This window comes from Mirounga angustirostris, unplaced genomic scaffold, assembly GCF_029215605.1.
Source record: "Mirounga angustirostris isolate CCGP_5_RB_7025 unplaced genomic scaffold, mMirAng1.0.hap1 SCAF_12, whole genome shotgun sequence".
Classification (NCBI taxonomy): domain Eukaryota; kingdom Metazoa; phylum Chordata; class Mammalia; order Carnivora; family Phocidae; genus Mirounga; species Mirounga angustirostris.
Window position 1 is genome coordinate 18,150,484 of NW_026991720.1, and position 21,939 is coordinate 18,172,422.

Here is a 21,939-nt window from a genome sequence, read left to right on the forward strand (position 1 = left end):
AATGGTGAGGGGTATTAGATCCCCCAAATGGGCCACACTAAAAAAAATCAAGATTTACACAACAGTTGATGAGAAAAACAGAAGGACTGTTCAAGGAAGAAGTGGGCAAAGGTATACATCTAGTAGAGTTGCCAGCAGTGCCTCGGGGAAGATGCCAGTGTCATTACACCTGCTGAGGTTTCTTGTCTTTGAACCAGCACGATAACCCATCATCTCATCCTGTTCTTCTATTTGTTCACTTCCTGCCCAGTTATTTTCCACATTAGTCTCTTGAGTTCCCCAGAAAGACCTGCCAACAGTGCAAGGTTTTCTGTGGGAATCAAAAATGGGTTGACTGCTGTTATTCTAAGTAGGCACAGTAGAGCTACGAATTCCAGAAAGAAATGACCCTTTCATTATCTAGTTGCTGGTGCCAGCTCTGGGAGTTACCCAGCTTTCATTTGGAGAGCCCCTAATTATGCAAAGTTCCCACTGGACAGTAAGACCAGGTCAGCCTTAGGCAAATAAATGGCACATAGTGAGCAATCTTCTGGAAACTTATCAGTTGGATTCCTAAATGGTACAGGAAAGTGGAAGCTTGTGAAGATGTGATACCGGATCGTCCATGTCACCCACAATGGAAAATATGAACATTGGAAGAATTTCCTATTCTAAACAATGTGCAGTTTAAAATACCCTCTCTGGAGCCTCTCCTGAATGTACAGGCTCATGGTTGCTATTTATAGTGGCTGGTGTGTACTTTACCAAGATTTTTATTCCAACAAAGGAACTGTAGGTGATGTAGGGAGTTATTAAAATGGAAAATAAACTGTCACATTTTAACTTAGTCAATTGGTACTAATCTCAAATGCAAGGTCATATCTCACTAATTTAGACTGACTGGAAGAAAAGCCAGTATAAACTCTGGAATATTTTTTTTTTTTAAAGATTTTATTTATTTATTTGACAGAGAGAGACACAGCGAGAGAGGGAACACAAGCAGGGGGAGTGGGAGAGGGAGAAGCAGGCTCCCCGCAGAGCAGGGAGCCTGATGCGGGACTCGATCCCAGGACCCTGGGATCATGACCTGAGCTGAAGGCAGTCGCTTAACCAACTGAGCCACCCAGGTGCCCCTAAACTCTGGAATATTTTAAAAGAAATTCAGTTTTGAAAATATGTTCGAGTATCGAGTATACCTGGTGACTACCACTAGGCTAAGAAAACATCACAAACTCGTTTAACAACTGCACACATGAAAATGACTTATAATTATTATAATTAATTATAATTAGATTATAATTATAATTTATAATCAGCAAATTAAACTTAACAATAAATGAATGTTTCCAAAGTTCTTTATTTTTTTTATTTTTTTATTTTTTAAGATTTTATTTATTTATTTGTCAGAGAGAGAGACAAAACACAAGCAGGGGGAGCGGCAGGCAGAGGGAGAAGCAGGCTCCCCGCTGAGCAAGGAGCCCGATGTGGGACTCGATCCCAGGACCCTGGGATCATGACCTGAGCCCAAGGCAGCTGCTTAACCGACTGAGCCACCCAGATGCCCCTCCAAAGTTCTTTAAAATTACATTCTTAAGAAACTGCTGATGAACATTGCTTACTAGACAGCACACTAGTGAAAAGAACTGATGAACATATTCACAAAGTATGCACATTATTCCTCTTTAACCTCATTCACAGATGAATGAAAATCTACTTATACATCATTCCAACATGCTCATGTCTCATCTCCAGTAGTACTTCTTGTAATACTGCTAAGGAACCTTTGGGATCATAAGGGTCAAGAACTTCCCTAGAAGACTTCAAAGCAATTGAGATAGATTTCCCTTGACTAAGAACTTGGAATAGTCTGGAATCATTCCTGGCCAAATGAAGGCTACAATGCAGATCTCTTATATCTGGCTGGTCAGTGAGAAGACCAATGGGCAGAATAGATAGATTCAACATACGTATTTGATAGGCTTCATTACATTTTCATTTGATTTTGATGAAAATTCTTTGTTTGTAGAGAATTCTTGGTTTGTAAAACTTCTCCAAGGTTCCCAGCCTTACATGGCAGAAGGACCCTTTTAATCCTGTGTGTTCAGAAAGGCAAACTTCTTGCACTCTCAGGGAACAGTGGCCTCTCAATAACACCTTCAACTGAGTCTGGAGAGAATCTTTGGAATGGTCTGGATCACGGGGTCCTGGAAAAATTATCACCTAATTCTTATTTTCTTATTTAGAATTTTATTTAAAAATAAATGAATTATGGGGCACCTGGGTGGCTCAGTCGATTAAGCACCCAACTCTTGATCTGAGCTCAGGTCTTGATCTCAGGGTCATGAGTTGAAGCCCTCTAGGCATGGAGCCCATACTAAAAAAAAAAATTATTCAGGAAACTGATTACTTTTGTGGATGGAGAAGCAAGGGGAAGGGATTAGAGAGGGGTCAGTTGAAAGTCTCAGTGGTATTGGAAATGTTCTAGATCTTAAGCTCAGTGACAAGTTTATAATATATGCATTACAATGATTTACAACTTCTGTATAAATTACATAATATTAATTTGCATGTATTAGCTTTTTCATAATTAAAATGAATAAAATCACAAATTTAGAATAAAATGACTGAAAATTATTTTGTGAAAAATGGGTACATACTTTCTTTATATTATTAGTATAGTATTTATATATATGGTTGAGAGGGTTTTGGTTACTGAAACCGTAATTATGTAATATGAAAAAAGAAATGATAATTCCACAAGGCAAAAGAAAACTATTTAAAATATATGATTAATTGAATATTAGATATATAAATTTTTAAGATAAAGACCTTGCTATATTAGCTACAAAACTATCCTATATTTTTATCTTGATTTAAAACCAGTAAGGAAAATGAAAAAAGACTGTTCAAAATAAGGAGGTAGATTTTCTTTTCAGCATGGAGACTTCATATCCATAATTCTCTCATCACTTTCAAGGTAGGCTGCTAAAACAGATTTGAAACAGAGTGGAGATTACACCACACTGTCTAATACGGCAACTAAGTACATATTCAGTGATTCTTGGGGACATGACCTGGAGAGGGCTTTCCTGATAGCTCCTTCCTTACCATGTCCTCTAGCTAGCTGAAAAACAGCAAACACAGGTAACATTTACTGAGCACTAGTCAAATATGCATACATATTATTTGTTTCTTTCTTTCTACCTACCTTCTATCTATCTGTCTGTCTGTCTATCTATCTATCTATCTATCTATCTATCTATCTATCATCTATCCATCTAGTGCTTTAAGACCTACATGAAACCTTATGAGCTGTTATGATGGCCATTTTCCCTATGAGAAAATGGGATTAGAGAGGCTAAGGATTATCCTCGGTAACCCTGCTAGGATTCAAACCCAGATCTGAGCGATCCTGTTTTCTGGAAGGCATCAGGTCTGTGTCCCCTCTAATCTGCCCCATCCTCCCAAAAAATGGTAGTAATAAAAATGAAACACAAAATCCTCCTTAAGGAATCAAATCAGCTCTTATCTTTTACATAGTGAGAAAAATCCTTTGAGAAGTTTGAATAGCTAAATGAAACTGGTAAGGATGAAGAAATCCTACATAATACCTTAGTATCATAATTAAGCTTTGTTTGAAGAAATCTTGCCAAGATCATATATGCCAAATAGAAGAATTCCAAAATTGATGGCAGATAGGGTTCTATTTGCAAAATCAACAGGGTTTTTTTTTCCTTCTTGACTTGGCAAAGTTGGATTCCCAGTTCCTAACAATGAATTGTTTTCATTCTGCCTATCCACTTATATTTCTTTGCTTTTTATTTTATTCCCCCATGAAGTAATCTGACATAATCTCATTTTATTTAGAAATATTACCCATAAATTATTTTCAAATTAAAAAAACCCACTCTATATGCAGTACTTTCTAGCATATGTATTCTCCCAGAAGTATGCTCAACTGTCCTAATCAATAGCCAGAGCATTTGTTACAGACAGCTCCATTTATTCAGGGAGATGAATAAATGCACAGTGCAAGAAGGCTCTACCTCAGCTTAGCTGGGTGATCTTGAGAAGGTCGGCATCCCTAGACTTAAATTTCTTCATATGTAAAATGAAGCTTTTAAAATTCATTATATCAGGGATTCTTGGCCCAGAGTTTCATGGGCCCCCAGGAGGTCTGTGGATGGAGGTCCATGACGCCACTGAAAATAAGTGCCAAGTTTTGTGGGTGCATATGTGCATTTTTCTTGGAGGAGGGTCTACAGCTTTCATCAGAGACTCAAATAGTGTGTGGTCCAAAATTGAAAAAGCAACATTCCATTGCAGAAGATTATCTCTAAGGTCAATGACAGCTGTAAGCTTTTATGAGTGATGATGGGGCTAAGTCCCTGTCCTAATGGTGACTAAAGTCTTATTGGGAAAAATCCAAAGAAAAGCCAAGAGCAGCGATGCCAACAGCCTTCTTTGGCTTGAGGGGGAAAACTTGATCTTCTCTGTTTCTATTTTTCTGTGAAATGGGAATAACACAGAAGAGTTTTAGAGGGCAAACAAAACAATGACTATGTCTACACATGTAAGCAATTTACCTGAATAAGCATAAAGAACAGTTCAATTAGGCCCAAAAGCCTCATTTATAGTTTGTTGCTTTGAATGATTTTTCCCCATCTTAGGGAGTTATTTTGGCATTGTAGAGATGATGGACCTTCAGCCAAGACAACCAGTTGAAACATGAAAAATTCCATTGATCAATCTGTTACAGTAGAAAGGTTTTGAGATTTGGGGCAGACAGAACCGGATTGCACTCCCTAGCTATATGAAGTTGGACACGTTACTTAACCTTTCAGCCCTACAGATTCCTCAACTGTAAAATAGGGACAATAATATCCAGGTCTGCTATAGAATAAATGTTTGTTGCCCTCCCCTGCATTCATATGTTGACACTCAATGCCCAGTGTGATGGTATTTAGAGCTGGGGATTTGAGGAGGTGATTAGATCATTAGGATGGCAACCTCATGAATGGGATAAGTGCCCTTTATAAAAGCGACCCCAGAGAACAGCCCTGTGCCTCCCACCATGTGAGGACACAGCAAGAAGGCAGCTGTCTAGGAACCAGGAAGCAAAACCTCACAGATACTGATTCTGCTGGCATGTTGATCTTGGACTTCCTAGCCTATAGAAATGTTTCTGTTGTTTATAAGCCACCCAATCTATTGTATTCAGCCTGAACAGACAAAATAAGGATATAGGGCTGTTTTGACAATTAAATTATAATAAGGTATATAGAGTGCACCACCCTGGCACTTGGTTGATGTTAAACAAATGATGGTTCCTTCTTTATAACACTAGATGAGAAATACGGCTGATACTCTTTTCCATTTGAGAACTATTTTTGCTGAACTGAACTCTTCAGGTAAAATTCTGAGTTATGTTTTACACACTCAAGGTTTTAAATAAAAAACATATCATTAATGAATTAGATAATTAACCACATGGCTAGAGTATGTAATTTTTAAATCTCATATAGCAATTACATTTGTGCAGTAGACTTAGATGTGAACAAAAGATTAAATTCTTTTTTCTTTTTTAAGTTTTTATTTATTTATTTGACAGAGAGAGAGCACAGCAGGGGGAGCGGCAGGCAGAGGGAGAGGGAGAAGCGGGCTCGCCAAGCAGGGAGTCCGACGCGGGGCTCCACCCCAGGACCCCAGAACCATGACCTGAGCCAAAGGCAGACACCTAACAATGGAGCCACCCAGGTGCCCCAAAAAGATTAAACTCTTTCCCAGCCTCAACAGAAATATCTCAGCAAGTACTGAGATCAGTGCAGGAAAGAAGCTTTGCAGTAGGGTGCGGCAAATCATAATGAATGAACTGACATGAATAAAAATTCAAATTCAGTAAAATATTATTTTGTGCCAAAGGCCTACTAAAACATTCATATGGTTTTAATAATAACATCTAACATTTGTTGAGCATACTATACGCCAGGCTTTGTGTTAATTTCTCTACACAGGTTAACTAGTTTAATCTTCACAATGACTATGAGGCAGAATAATTATCCCCATTTTTATACATAAAGAAATTTAGAAGCAAAATATGTTTAAGTAATTTGTCACAAGGCCACCCAACTAGTGGTTGTCAAACTCAGGATTTGAACCCAGGTCTGTCAGACTTTGTCACCCATATGATTAACTAACACATCATCCTGCCTTTCCTCAGGTAACTGAAGACTGATAAATTGTCACACACACAGCCTGTAAAGAAAAATTCACTATTTTAAACTGTTAAGTGTATTGACTCCTATATGTATATATGTGTGTATATATATATATATATATATCTCACAATTTTTTCCTAAGAAGGAAGTTATGAGTTAGCATGTGAGGTCCTCAAGACTCTATATTTTCCTTGTACACTTGAAACTAAGAGAACACTGTATGTTAATTATACTTGAATAAAAATATATTAAAACATTTTTAAAAAGAATCTAGATATTCAAGTTCTGTTGAATGACCGTCATGTTGGGTAGATCCTAGACTCCTGATGCTCCACTGGTCACCTTAAAGTGGGATACTTTTAGCGGCAGAGGAATTATTAGGTTAGTGGAAACTGGTCCAAGTATGCCATCTTCACCATTTATAATCTGACCATTTATAAATTGACAGAGAATAAATGATGTCTATTTAGGGTGAGAGAGAACAAGAGAGAGAGGATATGAATATGTATGTATATTTTGATTCTTCATGTGGCTGGACACAAATAAATAAGGGAAGGTCTCTTAGGTGAAAATTATCTAAATTTGTCCATGCCCCTACATTCAAGTTGGGCTGACCCTAAATAATATCAAATAAATATAAAAACTTTACAGAAATAGTTTAAAATCTCTTTCAAACAAATTACTTGAAAAAACCTTTTAACTCAAAGCAAAAATGTAGATACACGTCCTTGCCCCTTGGAGTGATCGATTTTCTGAGAGAACTGAAGGATAGTTTTTGAGCAAATTTAGCTCTAATAATTTAGACCGTTTCAAAGGAATATTTTATTTAACTTCCTAATGAGACATAATTTTCTGATCACAGAATAACAAAAAATTGCATTTGAAAGATTTTGATTTAAAATTTCAAGGTCACGGGCGCCTGGGTGGCTCAGTTGGTTAAGCGACTGCCTTCGGCTCAGGTCATGATCCTGGAGTCCCGGGATCGAGTCCCGCATCGGGCTCCCTGCTCGGCAGGGAGTCTGCTTCTCCCTCTGACCCTCCTCCCTCTCATTCTCTCTCTCTCAAATAAATAAATAAAATCTTTAAAAAAAAAAAAAAATTCAAGGTCACAATGCTAAGTGTTGTAAATAAAAGCGTTTTGTGTATGTGTATCGTATAACCATTGATTGGTTACATTATTAAATCCTGTAAAAACCTTTTAGTGACAGAGGCCTGGGAGGGAACTACTTAAGACTCAATGGATTTAAAAAAATTGTTTGTTTTTCTACTATAGTAAAAATATTTACTTTCAAATGTCTAATCATCAGTATATTTCAGAGGCTCATAAAAATGTATGAATGATGACAACAGCAAGAGTGTTTTCATTCCCTTTATTTATGTCTATGAGCCTCTGAATCTGATAACACCACTCTACAACAGGGGCCTTTCTTCTGATCAGAAAGGGAAACTCAACATTGGATGTGGAAAGCATGAGCTGAGAATGTAATGAGTTCATGTCTTGAAAACCAGGAGGGCTGTTTGTTGTGCAAACAAGCACAGCACTGGGAAAAGTGTGACCGAGTGAAGATCTCCTCATGGAGAAAACATCACTGTAGGTTTCTCAGCAGCCAAACCCAAGCTCAAAATCCTTTTGGCCACGTGTAAAAGAGGAATTCAACCTGAATTGGTGTCGACTCTTCTGGCTGAGACATCAGGGTCTGGCAGTCCCTCCTCAGGCCTTGATACCCATCACCCCCACTCAAAATTCATCACTAAGTAGCAAATTCCTGCTCTTTGTCTTGCATAAGGCTCCTGGAGCCTCTGAGGAGTATGGAAAGAAAACCTTCATATTTTTTATTTTGTTTTGTTTTATGGGAATGTAAAATAGTGTCCTCAATTCTTTGTGTGTTATAGAGAATCAAATTAGATAACTATAGTAATAATTAATAGTGATGCTTATTGAATAACACTCAATAGACAAAAGTGATCATTCAAGAAGTGGTTAGGTAATAAACACTAGATGATTAGTACTGTGTTAATACTTTCATGTATTACCTCTTTGTTTCCCCACAAAAACTCTATAAGGTGAATATTATTTCCCCCACTGAGAAAACAAGGTTAGAAGTATCGAGTAATTTTTAAGCTCATGTAGCTAATTAGGTGGCACACCTGGGATTTGACAGCACAGCCCACGCCCTTAACTGCTAAGCCCTACTGTCTCCCACTGTTGGTGCCTTCATTTATATAGAACATGTATGTTCTATTCTATCCTACGGCTGTTGCTGTGATCAGTCTGTCTTTGCCAGATACATACGAAAGGCCTAGCATTTTTTTCTACTTCTACTTTCTACTTGAGTAGGAAAAGAGCTGAATTTGACTCCTTTGAAAATATTTCCTCCTCCCCTACATTTTCCCCCTTGAAATGTACATAATCCCTGATGACACAAAAGCACCTGCATAAATAATCCAGGGTAAGATGGATTCGGTACACAGATGGGAGAAGAAATGGAAACACGTGAATCAAGTGTTAATGAAGATGCAAACAGACCAGGGGAAAATACATAAAGATGCCCTGAGAAATGACAGAGACAAAGGCAGAGAGGGATTGAAATAAAAGATAGATACGGAAAGGGAAGCAGAATATACCCATTAAAATTTTTTATCTCTTGATATAGGTGAAGAATAATAAAGAGCAAAATAATTATTTTTTCAAATAGGTAACTAATTTAAAAATACAGTTTAATTTGAGGTGTGTACAAATAGTATCTTTTACTTAGAAACAATGCATTTAGAATTTTCACTGATTACTTGCTCAATCTCTTTTGTCTTTTGAAATGTTTTCTCCCCTTTTTGCTCAAGATTGCTCTGAAGTTACTAATCTACCTAGAATATGAGCTTTGTGACTATTGGGACACTGCTTGGACTGGTGACCACTCAACCCTGTGATTCAGGGTACTATCTTGTACTTTAAAGATAGTCAGTACATTTTTTTTGATGACCAAATGAAATACCTCCTTTTACCAAATCTAAAGACCTCATCTTAAGGACTCAAGAATGATAGCCAAAAGTAGGGCAAGGACAAGGGGAATAACAAAAAGATACGCAGGCTGGGGGCAAGACAAAGAAGGGAAGGCTATGTTTGATTGACTAGGCTCACAGTCTAGGTTGTGGAAGCCATGTGATTTGAAACGGACCAGATGAGAACCAAAAGAGTGAAGTGGGTGTAGGACAGTCTCGGAGCAGCCGTGATGCAGTGAGAACATTCCAGTCCCAAACCCTTGAAAGCCAGCACTGCACACAGTGTATTGTTAGCTTTTTAAATAATCTTTTACATCTATTCTGAGGAATGAAATGTGTAAGAATCTGGCTTGTTTTAATTTTTGGTTATAACATCTGGTGAAAGTACAAGTTTTCAATTATTTATCATTGCAAAGTTGAACTGCACCTGCTAGTCAGGCTCAATAACAACTACTTGAAATAACAGGGTATTTTTATTTGGAGAGCCTTTGTGGGCAGGCCGTGGAAGTCAACAGACTTTCTCTTCTCTGTGGTGTCCCTTTCCCCATGCTGTCTGTAGGGGTATAGCATACAAAGGGCACACAGGCCATCTTTAATAAGTATCAGTGAGTATCAGGGTATAAATTATACTTGAGGATATAAATATGTAGTTTCTTGATCATCACTTGGTTTTGTACAAGTTGAAAAGCATGAAGCATACTTTTCCCAATTCTGTCATTCTGTTGGGTCTAAGCCCCAAAATAGGATTTAGAACAGAGTAGATGCCCAACAAAAATTTGTGGAAAGTGTGAATGAATGAATCTGCAGCTCTGAGCCTTCAGGCCACTCTCTATTTTTGCTAATTTGCACCAGCAGCACTCCTGATCTGGGTTGAGTCCTTTCTTTTAGTTCCCTAAATCCAAAGGAAAGTTAGTAGGTCTTCTCCAGTCTGGCCCCAGGGAATAATGTGTAAGGTCAGGCCATAGGGTCATAGACAATACCAAAGCAAAAGGAATGTAAAAATGACCACCAATCCCCCAGAGAAAAATCGACTCCTGCTACAGATGAGGAAGCCAGGTCTAAAGATAAAGGAAGAGGGATTTGCCCAGGGTCTTCTATGCCCTTTATCTTCAGATGAAAACCACGAATTTGGATGGCCCTTGATTTCTGGTTCTGGCCATCTGTTTCCTTGTACACACCCTGAACTTTACCATCAAAGTTGGTTGGACCATAAAACCTGACCTTCGCTTTCCCATAAATGATCAGATTTTACAAAATCCTAAAGAGTGAACATGGACTTATTTAACACATCCCAGAATAACAGACCTTCTAAAGGTTCATTTTGAAACATGAAAAGGTAAATAGTACAAACGTAAGGAAGTACTTAAATACTTCCTTTGAAAAAAAAAGAAAGAAAGAAAGAAAAGGAATCAGATGGAACATAACAGCCCAAAAGAATTAATACAGACAGAAATGTAAATTTAAAAGGTTAGGATAAATTTGTGTAAATTTACTTTAGATTATTAAGGGTACCCAACTAAGCTTCACTGAGTACATTCCTTTAATGACTGACTTTAAGGAAGACATGTCCTTTCACACAAAACAAAAAACTGGAAGGGATGAACCATGTAGGTGTGTAGAAAATTCTTAGGCAAAATTCTGGTTCTAAGGAAATGGAGTTTATTCACTGTGATTACAGTATGGCTCTAACCACAGCAATCTGGTGTAGTACTCCTTACACATTGATTTCCCATATCCCTACTCACCTAGAAAGCAAAGACGCTGAGGATACTGATCTAGCCTGATGCCCAATTTCCTATCCTCATTCCTGAGTCCCTCTAGCCCCATACTCTGGCCTGGTCTATTTTTTGGTCTTGCTATTGGTTTCCTAGAAAGCCATGAGGGACATAAAAGCAGAAGCCATGTCCATGTGTATCTCGTCATTGCTTTCCCTGTCCCTAGCACCGTCACGGAAATTTGGTTGGTGCTTAATAAATATTTGTTGGGTAAAGTTATTCCATTGACTTTCAGTTGGGTCTGAGGACATATAATACACCACACTGGAAAGAGTAAGAGGTATGTCCCCCTGGGCCCGGACAATGCCTATATGGTAGTGATGCCCACTCAACATGGATGCTCTCCTTAGTTCTCCCCATCTCCCTGACACTTTTGTCTCCTCTGATGGTTTCTACTACATCTTTATGACCTCTCACTCTCCTTACACTTGCTTTCTTGACACTCACTACCATCCACCTTTAGCTTTTATATTACCAGTCCCACACTGGGTGTGCCCAAACTTATCCTCTAATAATAATTTCTTTCCCTTTCTGAACAAAGATAGAACATTTCTATCTCCAAAGGCCTGGAGACAATCTCCATTTGCATGTGGCTTCTCCCTGAAATTAAATACTTACCCCTGGCCAGGTACACCCAAGAATGCCTACTCTGTCTGAAGCCACATTACACGCCACTGTCCTTTGCTCTGAGGCCTAAATTTTACAAGATGCACTTATGCCCCATGCTTTGTATGTCATTGCTTTACTTCCCCAACCTGCCCTTGAAGTCACCACGACAGGGGCCTCAAACAACAGCTTCCAGCTAGATTCAGGATCTCCATTAGCTATTAACTTCTAATATGTGGATTACTGGATTGGGCTACTTTTCTAGTAAGAATAAAAATTTGTCACAAGATCCATCTGGGACTTACTGCCTTTATATTTTTAGACCAAAGACTCCCATTTCCTAGTTGGTTTTAATAGTCAGCATTTGTCATTTTTCCTGTCATTTCAATATTATAACTGCTTTTAAAACTTTCATCTACATATTGCTTTTGTTATTTAAAAATTCCAGTATGAAAGGCTCTGATTTAATGCAACTATTTGATTCTTCTAGAATCTCTCTTTTTCTTGATGTTGGTTTTCTTTTTTTTTTTTTATGCAGAATTTAGAGTCATAACAGGAAAATTTTCCATAACTACTCTGGCAAACAGCTTAGTGTGCAATATATTTGGCCCTTCAGAGTGATGATCTTTGAAGCCTGAAACCAGCATTGCTAATAACAGAATACAAATACTGTTCAACTTAGATCCTTACCTTTCCGCTTCGAGGCGCATCTCTTCCCGCTTTTGCCTCCTGAGTTCTCTGCGACGTTCAAAATCATCCATGGTGTGGCTTCACGTCTAGGGAGACGGGAGAATCTGGACCTAACAGGGAGGAGGTAGGTCAATATCACAGATGAATCAAAGTAGTGTTTCCCATGAATCACTTTTACCTTTGGCCCCCCTCCATTTCTTCACCCTCTCTTTTCTTCTTTATTCTGAAGAAAAACACCTTAGAAGGCTGGCAAGGTGGCCAGTGACCAATTTCTGACTCCCGAGCTGAGTCCTTCGCGTGTTAAATTCAGTCTCACTCATGAAACTTACTTATTAGAGACAAATAAGTAAAGATCCCAGGATTACAGTTAAAAAATAAATAAGTTAAAACCTCAGGAGACAGACTTTGAAGATTTGAAATATTGGTAGGATCACTTAAAAGCTACTGAATGATTTTGTTCTTTGTAACTTGCTGAGCCACAGACAAAGGTTATGAAAAAGTGAACAAAGAAAGAGGAAAAGAGAAAAAGAGTGAAAAAAAGAAAAGTGGCCCCAAAAGGAATATGTAGGCACTAAGAGAAAAGGAAAAGAGGGAAAATAGTAATAAAGTAATAGAAGTATCCAGGCATAATTTGCATACTCTGAAAGAATATTAATATCAGAATGATTAAAAAAAAAGACCACAGCAATAATACCATGAATAAACATAAGTCAGCAGCATTTTTAAAAGCAGTTGCAGATGATCAAGCTGTTTTCAGAGCTCAAAAGTCCCGGCTCTTTGTGACCCAACCATTTTATCCTCTCCTACCTCCTCCGGAGATGGTTTTAATCCCAGAAAGATCTTCCCTTTCCAGCTCTTCAGCTGAGGAGCTCGCTTCCCTTGCACTTCTGTGCCATGAAGCCAAGGATTCCAGAATTCCCCTGCAGCCCCCAAACCCAAAATGACTACCAGAAAAGGGGAAGCGGGCTCTTTTTGTCCTTGCTTTGTTTACAGAGCTGTCAGTGGTTAGTTAAACTCGGCCTGGAATCTGGCATTTAAGGCCTGCTTGAAGATTGTTTCCTGTGTGGAGCGGGAGGCCTCCACTTCCTCTGGAATCCTAGACTCTCCGCTGCACTCAGAGCACAAAAAATATTTTCCAGCCCTTTCTGTGCCCACGAGACAAGCCATTTGCCCCGCGTAGGAAAATGAGGAGCTGTGCAAAACCTAAAGCCATTACCTAATGACATCTTCGCTTGAAGGGGCAAAAAGCAAAACTTGGATTTTGAAGCCAGGCTCAGGAAGCTTCTTAAGTAAATTGTCAGATTCTTTTATTTTTCAAGCATTTTTCCCCTTAAAAAACTCACAACAACAAAACTAAAATCTCTGCCAACAAAAACACAACTATACAATGTTTGCATTTTCCCCCCTTTCTTATTCCTTAGGGATTATTTATACTGCTTATAAATCTTTTAGAAATTAGAATTTTGGTGTTTATTGGGAGTTTTAAAATTGGAAGGTGTTTTTCTATCTTACTCTTACCAAGAGTACTTTCTAAGTATTTTGCTGGTTATGAAGAAAAGAATCCGTTTTCCTTTACTATTTCATTAACTATAAATGTCTCTTCGTTTTCCAGCTTGATCTCTCCATAGTTATCAGAATGAAAAACAAGTGATCTGAGCATCCCTTGAGAGGTCGTCGGGGTGGGGGGGGGGCTGTCTTTCCCCCTGGGGTGGGCTCCCGTTCTGAGTGCAGTACAGGGTGAGAAGGGCCCTGTGGGCAGTGGGACTGAACTTCGGGGACCTGAATGCTAGGTGCAATGAGAGAGTCAACTCTTCTCATTCCTTTCTTCAGTGCAGTCTTTTGTTGTAGATGAACCACTTTGCAAATAACCATAGCCTCAACAAACAGAAATGGGAGAAAGACGTCTGTCTGTAAGTAAGCAATTTCACTTTTCTTCATTTATCCAAGTAGCTTGAAAAGCATCCCCTCCTCCCTCCCCCAAGCTATGCAGTCCTGCTGGCTGCTTTGTTAGGAGCCATGGCTCGAGTTCCCTACACTACACCTCGCGTGGAGGTGCTAATAAGCAGCTAAGTCAATATCCCCGAGCAGGCTGGAGATGCACACGGTTGGCAGAGCCTGGCCATGTCTTGGGAGTACTCACAGGGAAGTGAGACTGACTAAGAGCATGTGGTCCCTTTGGCTGACCATCCTCACTGGCTCTCTCCCCACGCAAATTCTTTTTCTGCTACCCATTGTCTCCACCTACTCCTCACCTTTTATTACTTACTTGGGCACTCGTTTTTTCTTTCCCAGCCATAGATAAAGTCTATCTGTCCATTTATTTGTTCATTTGAATGCTGCTGAGTCTGTACATGGGGCACTAGAGGTGGGGGAGGGGGCCGCTGTATGATGCATCTACACAGACATGTACCTTTCTGGGTTATAGTTTGTGGACATGTGGTGGGTGTATCTGAGGGAGAGGAGAATGCACATCTGCGTACCGTGTGGTATGACTCTCCATTAGGGTGTATGAGGTTGTGCAGGGGAGGAAAGTTGTGTACGTTTATGAAAATGGTTCTCCGTTGGTCTCCCACCAGGATGGGGCTGGAGGTCTTCCTTAATCATCACACTCTTAGCCCATAGAGCTCCTCCGAACTTCTCTGGCACTGTCTTATTAAGGGGAGCCATGTCTGGGTAGAACTGTAAGTGATTCTTCCCCTTTATTGGGGAGCAGTGGCTTTCAAGTCCCCAGCTCCTGATCTCTCATTTCCTCCCCTACCCTCAGTCAATGCTGAATTCCTTTCAGCAACACTGATTGGGAAACAAACTCTCAACCAATGAGGCGATGAAATGTCAAGGCAAAGAGATTCTATAAACTGTGGAGCTCTAGAGGGTCACAAATGGACAGGTTAGCCTGAAAAAGAAGTGTAGGCTGAGGAAGATATATACCCATGAATGTGACAGGTGAGTTCTTGAAAGTTTATGAAAAATCTAAATTTTTGTATTGTAAGGGGGGGATTGTAGTCATGCTATTGAAAGAACTCTGACATGACTTCTGTGTAAAGGGCAAAAGCACTTTACAAAGGCAGATGAATCATTACCTACGGATACATGTGTCTTTTCAATACGGGCTCCCAAATACTAGATTTTCTTAAGACGGCACAATCTATGCTGCTATAATTAAGTAATAAGTCAGTGTTACAGATTCCAAATCAGTTAACACGCAGCCCTTCCTTTTGGTAATGACACCACAAAATCCAGTCAAGGGCAGGAGAACGTTGTAAGCAGATAGCTTTCTAATCCACCACTCAGTTATTAGGGGGAGAAGCCAGGGAGAAAGCTAAGTCTACCTTTAAATCATCACAAACTGAAGAGTGAATGGGTTGGGGAAAGTCCTTGGCTCTTCGGGCAATGCTACTGCTCATCTTGGAATGCATCAAGAATAAAATCTATTGTGTCAGGGACACTGGATAAGTTAATGCAGCTTCCAGAAGTCTCTAACATTTATTGAATATGTACAATGTGTTGGGTTATTTTTTCTTACTGTTTTTTTTAATTAATGGGTATTATTTCTTAAGAGTAGTTTCAAGTTTAAAGACAAAATGAACAGAAAGTCCAGAGTTCCCATATACTCCCTTTCCCCACCCTGCCCAGTCTCCTGTATGTTTGTACGGAATTGTGTAATCCCCCCCCCCCAAATATATTGAAAACCTAACCCCTCAGAATGTAACCTTATTTGGAAAGAGTGCCTTTGTATACGTAAGTCAAGTTAAGATAAGGTTATTAGAGTGGGCTCTAATCTAATATTGCTGGTGTTCTCATAAAAAAGGGGAAATTTGGACACAGGAGCAGACATACACAAAGAGAAGATAATGTGAAGACAGGGAGAATGCCATGAGAAGGTGGAGGGCAAGGGGCACCTGAGGGAGCAGAGCTGGGAGAGAGAGATGGAACAGCTTAGGGACAGGGAGCCCTGCTGACACCCTGATTTCAGATTTCTAGCTTCCAGAACTGTGAGACAACGCTTATGTTGCCCTAAGCCCCTCCGTTTGTGGTACTTTGTTATGGCAGCCCTGGAAAACTAATACAGCCTAATTAACATCTTATAGCAGTGTGGTACATTTGTTACAACTGATGAACCAATACTGATACATTATTATTAACTAAAATCCATAGATTACATTAGGTATCACCCTTGACGTTGTTTCATGTATCAACCATTATAGTATCAGAATAGTTTCACTGCCCTAAACAGGTTTTGTTCTCCATCTATTCACCCTTCCCTCCCTCCCCTGCCCCAACCCTTGGCAACCACTGATCCCTTTACTGTTTCTATAATAACTCTGCCTTTTCAAAATGTCATATAGTTGAAATCATACAGTATATAGCCTTTTCAGACTGACTTTTTGCACTTAGCAATATGCATTTAAGTTTCCTCCAGGTCTTTTTGTGGCTTGATAGTGCTGCTGAGCCACTTAAAAATATGTTAAATTATTTTATCTACATAATAAATATGTAAAGTAGCTATTAAAATCCCCATTTTACAGAATTTCAAAGTGTGTGCTCTTAGCCACTTATAATATTCTTGGACTAATCCACTATTTTCCTCTAGGAATTGTTTTCCCTTTCAGGAAATAAGCGAGAGTGCCCCAGGAAAGTTCTGAGAAGACTACTGTCAATGATATCTGGTCTAATTCATTGGACCATATAAACTTAGGTAAGAAGTGATCTTAAAAATTACCCATGCCTCCTCAATTGTACACCCATTTGGTTTAAATAAATAGAATTATCATGTCTCAGAGATCTCAATTAAATTAAGCCTCGCAAATATTAATTAAGCCTCTATTATTTTATTGTTACTTCTTTTTAATACTCATAAACCAGGATGCTCAGATTCTGGACAGCATCACAGCATACTTCTCTTTGTGACGTTAAAGTTTCTTCTCTTGCACTGCACCTTCCTTATTATACACCTTCCTTTTCTGACCACTATAACCTCACCCCCAAGATAATTATTTCTCTTTTATTGCAAGGAACCCTAATCTTTCAACACTCATAACCATTATTAGACATATCCTTTATGACTAGTCACCATTATTTACCCACTGCAAATTTTACGGTCCAACTCATTCAGTGAAACCCCCCCCACACACACACACAAAAATTATACCATCAATATGCAATAAGCATTTACTGAGCATTTACTGTGGTGCCAAGTTCTGTCACACGCCCTGGGAATACAACAGTGAATGAGACTGAAAAGGTCCCTGTCCTCTTGGAACTTGTATTTCAGACTTCCTTGCTTCTTTAAACTTCTACCAGGTCTATCACACCCATCTTCAATTTTGAATCACAACTATCATCTGTTTTCTGGTTTTTGTTCTTGAGATTCAGGGCTTATAGGAGACAGTCAGGAACCATGTTTCGTCTGCCTCAAGGGTTTGTGTGAATTTCAGCTGGGTGCTCACTGTGGCTCAGTGATGCTTCTCTTCATCCTACATGTACTGGATAATTCCTGGGTGTCACGTATCCCAGCAGATTCCTCACCTCTGCCCTTCAAATGATCTTCACTCACCTCAATCCTTCCATCGTCTTTCCCCACAAACTCTTGGTGAACAGTGACCTGGACTCACACTTAGGAATCTGAAATGAGGTACTTGGACTAGGTAAGGGCCAAGGTTTCATCCTACTCTATATAATACTATGGTTCCATGCCTGCTCTCCCATCCACCAAAGTTGGATGCATCAAACATGATATGTCCATGTTTCCTCCTTTCCAGGTGTAAATGATATCTAAGTACATTCTCTTCTAATTTTCTAATTTAGACAGCATTAACCTTCCTTTCAAGCACATTGTCCCATGGCATCCTAGATAAAACTATTTTATTGCTTCTCAACCACGTCATTCAATTTTCTTTCTCTGCACTTTTAATTCACATATCACATCCATCTGGAACGGGCTCCCCTTTTCATTATCCATATTCTATTTAGTCAAAAATTCCTGGCTCAGATTTCACTTTTTCATAATGGCTTTCCTGAGGACTTTTGGTAATTAATAAATGTACTGTTTTGCCACAGCTTAACTGTTCTAACTAGTATTTAAATATTTTATTGATATCATATTTTCTGTATATTTTCATGCTTTAGGCCACTTATGAATAGATAACCATTGCTTAAAAAATCTCTTCATTATCGGGACATAGTAGGCACTCAGGAATTATAGCTGATTTGAACCATTAGATTTTTATTCTAGATTTTACCATTCTGAGTATGGAAAATGTAACTCAAGCTGATTCATCTCTATATTTTATTGACTGATCAGTGTTTACAAAGTGAATTAAAGACTTTGGTAATAGACTATATATGAATCTCAAAAGTTATATAAACCCACATTTGCAGTAGTTACACAGTAAATCTGGCAGTGTTTTCTTTCTGACTGTAGAAAATGAACTTTTGTCCTTCTTAAAAAAATTCAATTTATCAACCTGCTTTGCTCTTTTCTGAACAGAATGGTTCATTTGGGACTCAAAAACCAAATAAACACACCGATTGTAACATACAGTTTGGACTTAACTTTAGCTCAACCTTCACCATCTTGCTCCAAAAATTTGTGCTACTTAAGAAAAAAAAAATACATGCAATCACCAAGGCACATTTGTCAAGACCAGCAACACAGAAATAAGAATGAATGGGATCAACCTGAGGAGCTCTACCTTCTCAGGTTGTTTCTGTTCTCCAGTCAGTGGAATCCAGAACACGAAGCCACACTAAGAGCAGACTAACAGGTTATGGCCTGTATTTTTTTTTTTTTTCCATTCCTGCTCAGTCTTTTATCATTATCTTTTCTCTATTTGTATTTCTCCATTTGCAAAACGCTGATAGACTTAACATGACTAAAATCAATGTCTTTGTGGCTTCTCTTCACCTTAGCAAGAGTGGGCAGTTTGGGCATTTTAGATTTATGAAGTGATGGTGTTTATGTGCACTGACTCCCAACACTTGGGAAGACAACGCATTTAGGGACTTCAGGTCGCATCTCAGAGTGTTATCACAAACACTACTGCTCCATTTGGAGCACTTCAGATCTCTAGGGCAATCACTGTTTGATGCTCAGGTAGAAGAGTAGGTTTACCTCCATTTAAAGAAAGAAGGCTGAGATGTATACAACTTTGGCACCAGGTCCTGAACCACAGCCCATCAATGGAAAACCACCACTGGCATTTAGAATAATCTCTACACCATTCTGAGAAGAGTGAGGAGAAGTGAAAATGCAGAACACAATTGCTTCTGTGCCCTTTTCCCCCAGAGTTTAAAATACTTTTCCTTGGCAAACTCAAAGAAAATACACTGAAAGACACAGATGAATACTAAATCAGAACAGGCCTGGGGCCACTTCTGCTCTTGGCCTCTAAAAGGCATAGGTGTGAACGCTGAGGCAAAGATGGAACTTCTCCACCAACCTGTGTCTGTGTGAGGACCAAAAATGCATAGCTTGGCCAGAAGAAATGTAGAAATGTGTTTTCTAACTGTATGCCTGATAACAGAAGCTAATTCTGATGTAAAAGGGTGGGGTCCTTGCCCCAACAGAACTATCCAACAATAGGAAGGGCTGCTAAGAAAGTGTGAACCCCTATTATTGAAGAGTCAGGTAGAGGTGAAATGGCCAGCTATTTAGGGCTGTAGTGAAAGATAGTTTTTAAGATATATGTAGATTTATATGTCAACAAGATAGCTGGCTAAGGCTCTGGGTCTAGGTGGTGGTGGTGGTGGTGGTGGTGGTTGTTTTTAGTGGGGAAGAGGAGAAAGGGAGAGGCAGTGAATCTTAAGCAGGACGCATATCCAGCAATCTCACAACCCTGGGATCATGACCTGAGCCAAAATTAAGACCCAGCTATCTTGCTAACACAGGGTATTAGCACAGTGAGACAGTTTGGATGGCAGGCTATATATCCAGTTACATTGCTGGAGACAATTCAAAGTTATGTGCTAGAGGTGCTTTGCTAGTGGTAACAGGTTTGCACATGAAGGACATGCTATTATTAATTGGGGACTAATCATTCCTTAGTGAATTTTTCAATTCTATTCATCATGATCCGCAAATACATTTATTGTGTTCTAGAATTATGAAGCAAGTTAGAGGCTATCTTCTAGGAGTTTATAATCTTAAGTGAAAAGCTTTGAAACCAAACCAAGGGACATTATTCATGATATCCCCTGGACATAATAGATAAACAATTAAACATATAAATCTACATAGAAGTCAGTTAATAAATTGAAAAGTGCCTAGACTGTTTCCTCTTTCCTTTCACATGAATCATGTAGGTGGTAGTTGTAGTTGGGAGAGTTCTGGACTTTTCTTCACATAAGAAATGACTCACAGTGTAGGTTTAAGACTAGCCTAAGACTACAAGGTCCCTGAACCACTTACTCACTGACATGGATTTGTGCGGATACCCATATTCTATTTCTATTGGCTTGTATTTGGATTTCTAGGTACATATCTGTCTTTCCTAGAAGATGGTAATCTCCTTGAGGTTATTACTCATTTTTGTGATCCTTCGAAATAATATTTCAGGGGCCGATCAAATAGTCCCTTAACGGACTAGTTTTTCTCACAGTCAGCAAAGTTGAATACTTGTTGAATTGGAATGGATTCCAGGGCATTTCTTTCACTGCACTTAATTGGTAAACAGAGGAACTTGGCTGAGGCATTTTCAAAAGGCCGTGGGTGTCTCCAGGCCAGCTTTTAGTACTTTAGTACTACCTTGGGGGTGGTGGTGGTTCACTATGGAGCTCTATTTTATGTTGCGATTTGTAGCTATGGTTGTTTTCCTCTAGTGGAAAAGAACCTTGTCTTAGAAAGACATTCTGGTTTCAGGAAGAGGCATTTGTAACTGAGGGAATAGGCTAGTTCTGGGACGTTCAAAGAGAAAGAAGGACAAAGAAGACATATGATGAATAAGAAAAGAAGAGAATCGGGGTTGGGCTGAAACTCTCTAAATTGCCAAGGCCTTTGGAGATTCCTTGCCACTCCTCCATCATAATTAGAAAATACTGACATTCAGAGCCGATTTAAATGCTTCCATCAGTCTAAAAAAAAAAAAAAAAGTGTTGCCTGATTTTGCTCTCTAACCATGCTCAGTAATTAGAAACATAAGGCACTGTTCTGGATGTTTGCTTGGGAACCCACCTCTCCCAAGCCTGGTGTCATTACCCATTGGCTATAGGACTTTTATCTTTTCTCACCATCTCTCTCAGGAGCCCCAGCCCAGGTCACAGGAAGAGTGTGAGGTTGCCACGGGCATTCCTGGAAAAACCTGGAGACCTCCGGCGCCACCTCAAATCCTAAAACGCACAGAAGAGACTCATTTTGCCTGCCTGCTTCCTTGCTGGAGCTCCATAAATCTGCATTGCATTTGGAAAGCAGTAGTTCAAGTATGGTAAGATAGGTATTCAAACCAAAAGAGTCAAAGGGAGGACGTGGGTAACAACCAGCTTGAAAGGACATCCTTTTTGTTTAGGAGAGCAAGAAAGCTGTTCTGACAGCTGATTCTAGGGTTCCTCAGCCTCTTGCTGGAAAACCTGTGCTTTGCAAAATGCAGGAGGAGAACACAATCTAGGAAGCAGCAGCGGTGGGTTTTTACTTCTGACAAAATCCACAAGGAAAACAGAGAAATACTTGTAATCAAGGACTC

At 39.3% G+C, this 21,939-nt stretch overlaps 1 protein-coding gene and 1 long non-coding RNA gene across 5 annotated transcripts in view; one reads left to right on the top strand and one right to left on the bottom strand.

Moving 5' to 3' along the window:
• CALD1 (caldesmon 1) overlaps window positions 1-21,939 on the bottom strand; it is a 182,662-nt gene that overhangs the window by 86,028 nt on the left and 74,695 nt on the right. For both annotated transcript variants that reach the window (XM_064574931.1, XM_064574930.1), the window contains exon 3: window positions 12,266-12,375. In XM_064574931.1, the coding sequence (XP_064431001.1) occupies window positions 12,266-12,336 (71 nt within the window). In that variant the 5' untranslated portion in view covers window positions 12,337-12,375. The remainder of the gene's footprint in view (window positions 1-12,265; window positions 12,376-21,939) is intronic.
• The window catches only part of LOC135362061 (uncharacterized), a 28,265-nt gene continuing 20,437 nt past the window's right edge, over window positions 14,112-21,939 (top strand). For 2 of the 3 annotated variants that reach the window (XR_010406358.1, XR_010406361.1), the window contains exons 1-3: window positions 14,868-15,208; window positions 16,857-16,961; window positions 21,503-21,684. This is a non-coding gene — a long non-coding RNA (uncharacterized LOC135362061). Of the gene's footprint in view, window positions 14,176-14,867; window positions 15,209-16,856; window positions 16,962-21,502; window positions 21,685-21,939 lie in introns of those variants that run through there. The other variant, XR_010406359.1, reaches the window with a different exon arrangement.